This window comes from Serinus canaria, chromosome 10 (assembly GCF_022539315.1).
Source record: "Serinus canaria isolate serCan28SL12 chromosome 10, serCan2020, whole genome shotgun sequence".
Taxonomy (NCBI): domain Eukaryota; kingdom Metazoa; phylum Chordata; class Aves; order Passeriformes; family Fringillidae; genus Serinus; species Serinus canaria.
Genome location: NC_066324.1, coordinates 20,276,492 through 20,284,865, shown reverse-complemented (window position 1 = coordinate 20,284,865; position 8,374 = coordinate 20,276,492). Strand labels below are relative to the sequence as shown.

The following is an 8,374-nucleotide window of genomic DNA, read 5'->3' as shown; positions in this document are numbered from 1 at the left end:
AAAAATGTGCTATTTTTTAGTCTGTTTCCCTCTTCAGACATAATTTTACCTTGGGTGGGGGGATGGGAGGAGATGGGCCGACTCCCCCTCCCTCTGTCACTTTGCTCTGTCGCTTCACAGCTGTTCCATCATTTTAATCTGCAGAGATTGTCTTTATATTTCGGGAATGAAATGATTTCCCGCAAGCCGGGATTGGGGTTTGGATCCGCGCTCCTTTTTCAGGAGCAGAGAAGAAGAAAGGGAGGAATGTCTGCTAAAGCCAGGCTGGCCATCTGGAAGGGAGGTGCGTTGCTGATGCCATTAATTGCTCACTCCCCAAGGCCTGGAATGAAGCTGCAGTCAAAGGGAAGAGCAGGAGTGGGAGTGGGGCTGGAGGGAGCCAGGGAATGATGCAACACAATCAATGCCTGCTCCATCCTCCTCATTTAGGGGATCAATGAACGCCCTCGTGCCTGTGTTCTGGGGGCTGAGAGCAGCTTCAGTATTAATTAATACCATAAAATCATGGGATCACAGAATCCCAGAATGGCTGGAGTCTGAAGGGACCATAAAGCTTTTCCAAGCTCCAACCCTTGCCATGGGCAGGGACACCTTCCACTACCCCAGGTTGCCCCAGGCCCTTTCCAGCCTGGCTTTAGACACTTCCACAGATGGGAATATTTCCAGGGATATCATTAATAGGATAAAGGCGAGGGAACTTTTGGGCACCAGCCCTCGGATGGATGAGCAAACAACAGTTGTGAGTGGTGCTGATACATACGGCTTGTTCCGAGTGTCAAGCCCGGCTTTTCCTCCTGCCAGACCCCAGGGATGGGGAATAGAGCAGGAGAAAGGGCGCCAGGCTGGTTTGCTCCCCGGTGGGATGGAACAGCAGGGAATCACGGAGGGAAGGGTGTTCAGGGGGCTCCCCGCAGCCCCACCGTGACTCCATCCACCCCGGTGTCCCCGGGGAGCTCTGGGGCTCCTTCTTCTTCCCGCGGGGGTGGCGTCACTCGCGGTGCCCCGGGGCGGGTCGGGACGGCGGCGGCTCCGCCCGGCGGGGGGCGGCGGGGCCGGGGGGAGGCGGCGGGGCCGGGTGGGAGGCGGTGCTGCCTCTGCCGTGCAGGGACACACACACCGGAGCTGTGCGAGCCCCGGTGCTGCAGCTCCAGCTGCGCTCCGCTCCCGGCCGGGACCGCTCCGCCATGGGCGGCCGGGCGGTGCGGCCCCGCTGACCCCGCATACTCCGGCATCCCGGCATCCCGGACTCCGACACCCCGGCAACTCGGTCCTCCGGCACCCCGGCATCCCGGCACTCCGGTATCCCGGTACTCCGGCATCCCTCTACTCCGGCATCCCGGCAGTTCGGCACTCCAGCATCCCGGCAACTCCGCTCTGCTGACCCCGGCTCCCCTGGAGCTCCGGACTCCGCCGTCCCGGGAACTCTCCGTACTCCGTTGAGCCCGGTTCCTCCATCTCTCAGCACACCGGCATCCCAGGAACTCCGTGCTCCGCGGTGCCAGGAACTCCGCTGCGCTGACCGCTGGTCCCGGCTCCTCGGGAATTCGGTACTCTGTCATCCCGGGAATTCATCTCCTCTGGCCCCATCTCCTCCATAACCCCGTGCCCCAGCTCCCCGGGAACCCATCTCCCCTTCCCTGGCTCCTCCACCTCCCGGTACTCACCACCCCGGGCACTCCGCTCTCCATCATCCCGGGAATTCACGCCCCGCTGAGCCCCTCTCTCCCGTGACCCCGGGGACTCAGCTCTGCTGACCCCGGCTTCCCATCACTCGGTATTCCGCCTCCCGGGAAATTCAGGTCTGCTGATCCCGGCTCCTCAGGAATTCGGAACTGTGTGAGCTTGGCTCTGTGATCCCGCATCCTCCATAACCCCGTATCCCGGCTCCCCGCGAAGTCGGCTCCGCTGATCGCGGCTCCTCTCCGGGAGCTCATCTCCCCTGTCCCCACCTCCTCCTAACCCGGTGCCCCCGCTTCCCAGGAGCTCATCTCCGCTCATCACGGCTCTTCCACCTCCCGGTGTCCCAGCTCCCCGGGCTCCGTGCTCCAGCTGCCCCGGTGCTCATCCCGGTGACCCCAGCTGCTCCCTGACCCGGCACTCGGGCTCTCCAGGAGCTCCCATCCACAGCATCCCGCTGATTCCCTATCCCGGCACCCCAGCACCGACCATTTCTCGGCTCACCCTTAGCCCCGTTCCTCGGGGGGTCCCCGTACCCCACCCCCCACCGTGCCCGGAGCCCCGCGGTGACCCCGGCTGTCCCGGCTGCAGAGCCGCGCTGCCCCCCGGCCCCCGGGCCCCCCGAGGGTGCGGCCATGGCGTTCATGGTGAAGAGCATGGTGGGAGGGCAGCTGAAGAACCTCACGGGCGGCCTGGGCGGCGAGGAGAAGAGCGAGGGCGAGAAGTCTCCGGCCGAGGCGCAGGGCATGACCCGCGAGGAGTACGAGGAGTACCAGCGGCAGCTGGTGGAGGAGAAGTGAGTGCGGGCGGCACCGGCACCGGCACCGGAGCGGGCTGAGCCCGGGGTCCCTGCGGGAGGGGTCCCGCTGCAGCTCCACATCCCGTGCCTGGGAGATGGGGGGAGCCGGCGCTGGGGACAGCAGGACCGTGAGGGGGTTTGATGAGCCCCCTAATCCCTTAATCCGCTTCCTCGCCCGGGAGATGGGATTGTTTTCTCCTTCCAGGCTGCGCTGGGGGGGAGGAAATTGTGGGAAAACGGGACTTTTCAGAGAAAATGGGGAGTGCTAGGGTTGGGGGGGAGAGCAAACCCCGGGATGGGGGGCGCGGGCTGTTGGTAAGTGCCCCGTGTACTCCGCAGGATGGAGAGAGACGCCCAGTTTGCCCAGCGCAAGGCGGAGAGAGCCACGGTCAGGTCCCACTTCCGAGACAAGTACAGGCTGCCCAAGGTAGGGCTGAGCTGGAGCGGGGCCACGAGGGGAGCCCAGCTCCAGATGGAGCTCTGGAGTGAGGGGAAGGGACAAGAACCCCCTTGGCTGGCTGGGCTTTGAGCCTCAAAGCCCAAAGGCAAATAAATTCCCCTCAAAACATCTTTCTCCCCAAATTTTGCCCCTTTTCCTTCCCCCCGAGCACCACAACCCACCAGCCGGAGACAGTGGGACTCCCAGCCTTGCTTGATCCCCCTCTCCCTGGCTTTTACCCCCTAAATCCAGCTGGGTGAGGGAAAACCACCTTCACCCCAGACTCCCTGGAGCTGGGAGTGCAGCCAGGGTTGCACCTTCCTGGCTGGATTAGCCAGCTCAGCTCCTCTCCCCGGATTATTTGGCGAACATCTCCCACCTAAACTCCGATTTTGGAATTTCCGCACCGTGAACCATTCACTGGAAACAATTTAATCAAGGGATAATTCAGCCTTTCTTGGAATTGCCACAAGCTCTTCTGCCTCCAAACCTACCCTTTATTCAGGAAGAGTCGCTCAGTGGTGAATACCCCAAATTGGAGCCTGGCTAATATTAGTTCTGAGGGGTCAGCTAAGCCAAGTGAGATTGCTCTGATTGTTTGGCGCTGTTCAGCCAGCTTGGATTCACCCCCCTGCTTCCCACCCCCTTTTATATCCAGGAAATAAACAGCTGGAGAATCTCTTTTACCCCCTGCCAAAAGCCAGAAAAGGCAGAGAAAGAAGAGATGGAGATTTTTTTAAATTCCCCAGGGGAAACTGGGATTTGTTTGGATCTGGCCCCACCATCCTTTCACTGCCTTCTCGCGCTGGAGATGTCCCTCCTCATCCTTTGACAAGTTTCTTCTGCTCATTACTGATCCCACTTGGCAGCCGGGCTGCCTCATCCCGAGTCTCCCCGTGGCTCCGGGCTCGGAGCTGATCCCGACCGCCGCTGGGAGCAGTCGTTAAGCATAAGCCCAGCTTAATTAGGCGCCTAACCCCCCGCAGTGCGAGCTGCAAACCAGTTTCTACTGGTGCTGCGCGTGGGTTTCCATCTCGCCTCTCGCTGGCGGTGCCCAGGCTCTCCTCAGGCTGCATCAGCCTCCCACCCCCACCCCCAGGGACCTTCCCACATGGTCCTGGAAGTGGGAAGACAGCCCAAAGCCCCTCCTGTGATGCTTCCAGAAGCCCCCTTGCCGCTGTACCATCCCCCTCCTGACTCTCTCCCGGCCGCTTCCAGAACGAGACGGATGACAACCAGATCCAGCTGGTGGGAGGTGACGTGGAGCTGCCCAAGGAGCTGGCCAAGATGATCGAGCAGGACAACGAGGAGGAGGAGGAGAAGAACTCGGTGATCGGCCAGCTCAGCAACATCCAGAACCTGGACCTTGATTCCTTGAAGGACAAAGCCTCGGCCACGCTAGAGGACCTGAAGCAATCAGCGGAGAAGTGCTCCGTGATGTGATGGGGCTGAGCAGGGAGGGGACGCAGAGCAGGCTCTGGCGGGGGCTGCTGCCTGCAGCGGGGACCCCAGCCCCGTTGTCACCCTTGCCGTGTGTCACTCGGCTCCTCCTGACCCAGATGTCCCTGATGTGTGGCTTTCGTTTCGTTCTCCGGGCTGAGGTTAGAGCCAGGAGCCAGCATGTTCCCCCCGTACCCCAAGGCCTCCCCCCGTGCCCGGGCAGGGGGTGTCCGCAGCCAGAGCCGGGGAGGTGGCGGGGAAGGAGAGTGACCTTGGAGAGTGACTGACCTTGCAGTGTGACTGACTGACTGACTGACTGACTGACTGACTGACTGACTGACTGACCATGCAGTGGTGGCCCCACGCTGCGGCTCTGCCTCCACCTTCCCACTCGGCCTCCCAGGAACGAGCGGGAGGCTCCGATTGCCTCGCAAGGACGAGGCAGGGTGTGGAGCACCCCCCTCCCCGTGTCCCCTCCCCATCACCCGTGAAACACCATCCCATCCCTGCCAGGAACACCAACCCCTGTGCCCTTGAGGACCCCTCTGAAGGAGCCAGCCGGGAAGGACCTGCCATACGATCCCTGTGGGAAGGGGGGTGCTGAAGCCCTGAATTGACACCAGAGAGGAACAAAAGCCCTCCCTGGTGCTGAGCTGAGCCCGCAGCAGCCCTTCCCCGGAGCAGCGGTGTCCCTCTCCTGTGACGGGATCCTGTCCTTGCTCCTTCCAGGAGAAGAACAAAGCCATGAGGGAATAGCTCCCCGTCCTCCCGCTCGTCGTGCTGTGGTCGTGCCGTGCTCGGTTGAGTGTCCCTCACCTCCTGTGCTGTCCCCGTGCCATGGTACTGTTATACCGGTGGAATAAATACCAGGAGATGTCTATGCATTTACTTTTGTCCCCGAGCTCTGTTTTCCTGAGCAAATTTTCCTATTTTCTCGGTTTTGGGGGAAAAAAAAATTTCTGTTTTCCTGACAGCAGAATCCCAAAGAAAGCTCCTCTCCTGGCTGCACTCACATTTGGGAACAAGGGGATGCTAGGAGCAGCTCGTTGGCAGCAGTCAGATTTAAGGCAAACAAAATTCCCATTTTTCTGCTGGGTTTTTTTGGCTATTTTAATACAAAACCTTCAGAGCACTCGGTCTCATGGGCACTGCAGGATGCCCAGTGCGCTGCTCCAAGCAAGGACACGCTGCAGGGATGAGCCCGAGCTTGTGCAGGTGTGACTCCCAGCCCTGGCGGCATCCCGGCAGGCAGGGGGCTCCTGTGGTGAGGCTTCCTGGAAAAACTTGGCACGGGCTGGGAATTTATCGCTCCAAATCCCATGGGAGCTGATGAGCTGCAGTTTGGTTTTGCAGGGGAGGATGGGTCATCCAGGAAAACACAGCAGAGGGTGCTGGGAAACGGATATTATTATTATTATTATTATTATTATTATTATTATTATTATTATTATTATTATTATTATTATTATTATTATTATTATTATTATTATTATTATTATTATTATTATTATTATTATGGGGCTGCTGCACCAAGAGATTCCTTTCTGCCCCCAGCCCCCCGATAATCCTGTGCCAGGGCCAGGTAGAAGGGAAACTCCTGATGTCTGTTCCCGAGAGGACAGGCAGACAGGCAGAGGCAGCTCAGGTGTGGACACACATCCTCGCAGCCCTCCAGGGAGCCAAGGGACTCCAGCAGCTCCAGGGAAGGGTGCTCCCATCAGATCCCCAGCGCCCGGAGCAGCGAGAGGGGAGATTGGCAGGAGCAGCTTCAGCTCTGGAAGGAGATCATACCTGATGAGGATCAGCCCGAGCTGATCTAATCCCCCACCAGGAAAGGGATAGCAGGGAGCAGGCACGGCCCCGGCAGAGCCCTCGCTGCTGAAAGCCCAGCCCCAAGGCTCATCCCACGGGAGAGAGCGGGATCCCAACCGGAGAGGGGAGCCACGGGGCTGGGATGGAGCGGGGAGAGGCTGGGATGGAGGGAGGAGAGGTCAGGATGGAGGGAGAAGAGGCTGGGATGGAGGGAGGAGAGGCTGGGATGGAGGGAGGAGAGGCTGAGATGGAGGAAGAAGAGGCTGGGATGGAGGAAGGAGAGGCTGGGATGGGGATGAGGCTGGGATGGAGGGAGGAGAGGTCAGGATGGAGGGAGAAGAGGCTGGGATGGAGGAAGAAGAGGCTGGGATGGAGGAAGAAGAGGCTGGGATGGGGGCAGCAGGGGCAAGCTCCCCTTCCTGCCTTTTCCCTGCCCACCAAGGACGCATCAATGCTCACCCCACGGGAGAGCAGGATCCCAACCGGAGCCGGGACCCACGGGGCCGGGGATGCAGCCCCGCGGTTCATCCCCCCCCAAAGCAGTCAGGATCCTCTGCCGCACCTTTTCCTGCCCACCGCTCCTTGCTCCTGCCCCCCGTGCCCGACCCCTGGGCTGTGCTCGGCGCTCCCCCGGCCCACGTGAGCCGCGCCAAGGCCGCGTGAAGCTCGGCGGGTTTATTTTAGGAGGCACCATGACCCCCAGGCATGTGAAAAGGCAGGCAGCCCCCGCTCCCCCCGCCCGGCTCCCGAGACGTGTTAAGCCTCAGCAGAGCGTTCCCGGCCGAGCCGAGCAGCGGCAGCGCCGAGGATGCTGCTCCGAGGATGCTGCGTCCCTGCTGTCCCTGCTGCCATCGCCGGGTCACAGCCTGCACTGGGGAGGAGAGGCTGGGATGGAGGAGGAGAGGCTGGGATGGAGGGATGAGGTCAGGATGGAGGGAGGAGAGGCTGGGATGGAGGGATGAGAGGCTGGGATGGGGGCAGCAGTGGCAGGCAGCCCCTCCTGCCTTTTCCCTGCCCACCAAGGGATGCATCCTAGTATCCTGAGCATCCCTGCAGCCTCCATGCCATACGACTGCTCCGGGCATCAACACACACACTGAAAATCTTAAAGCAAATAATAAGTGTGGAATAAAGCAGAAAATGTTGTTTTTCTCTCTGATTTACAGGTCTTATATCATTTCCTCACCTGTGGGGCTGGGATTGGGATAGGTTTGTCCACGTAAGCCCTTGCTGGTTGCTGGAAGATGCTGGCAGTAGGAAATTTTGTCAATAAAATAAAATAACTTTTATTGATCAAATAACATAAATTTTATTGACAAAACTCCTGCCCTCCTGCACCAGCCCATTCCTCAGCTGGCTGCAGGATCCTCCCCCTTCCCAGTGGAGAGTGTGGGACGAGTGAGTGCTTTCCCCAATGGACAAAGCATTAAATGAGCAATTGTTAAAGTGCTGAAACAAATGAGCTGCCACGGAAGGCTGGGGAATCTCCCTTCTCCTTTTTGCAGGCAATTAAACTTCCCTGCGAGTGGCTGTAGGAAGGGATGGCCCATCCATCCACCCACTGCTGGTCCAACAGCCAGGATTAATCCAGATTAAAGAGCCCTGGGAAAGCCCAAGGCTGGCTCCACACGCTGACCCAGCCCATCCCGTGCCTGACCTCACGTCACCCCACGCGCTGGCACCGCCAGGGTGACAGCCCAGCTGCCACTGCCCACCTCTCTGGGTGACAATCCGGCCCTGAGAGGGCTGGGAGAGCCCTTGGGAAGGGCTGGGTGGTGGCATGGATGGGACTGGAGGGGAGCAGCTCCTCCCTGGGCAGCTGAGGGGCAGAGGCCACGCTGCCGGGCTGGGCACCGCTCGCTTCGTGCCACCTTCCCGTGGGAAATCCAGGACTCTTGGAATCAACATGATTGAGTAGAATCCATTCATTGCTTCTATTATGTATTTATTTATACATTTTAACTCTACTGATCACACATTTCTTATTGGTGTCTTTTGCTTGCCCACGTGTTCTGCATGCACTTCTCAGAATACGTGATTGGGAACAGTCCAGGTGGCTCACAGGTCTCTGTTACCTCTTTCTTGTGGTCTTGGAATCCAGTTTCTTTTCCCATCTCTTATTTCAGCACAGTTTATATCTTAGTAACCTTGATGGATTCCAGAGAACCCAGAGAAAATCCTGGTGAGAGCAGCTACCCCCCGATAAC

General features: G+C 59.4%; 1 protein-coding gene across 1 annotated transcript; it reads left to right on the top strand.

Moving 5' to 3' along the window:
• Window positions 1–1,174: 1,174 nt before the first annotated feature.
• CPLX3 (complexin 3) lies at window positions 1,175–5,239 on the top strand. Its single transcript, XM_009098239.4, has 4 exons — window positions 1,175–1,547; window positions 2,269–2,473; window positions 2,816–2,903; window positions 4,134–5,239. The coding sequence occupies exons 2-4, from the start codon at window positions 2,313–2,315 to the stop codon at window positions 4,356–4,358; spliced, it is 474 nt and encodes a 157-aa protein (XP_009096487.1). The 5' UTR covers window positions 1,175–1,547; window positions 2,269–2,312; the 3' UTR covers window positions 4,359–5,239.
• The last annotated feature ends 3,135 nt before the right edge of the window (window positions 5,240–8,374 follow it).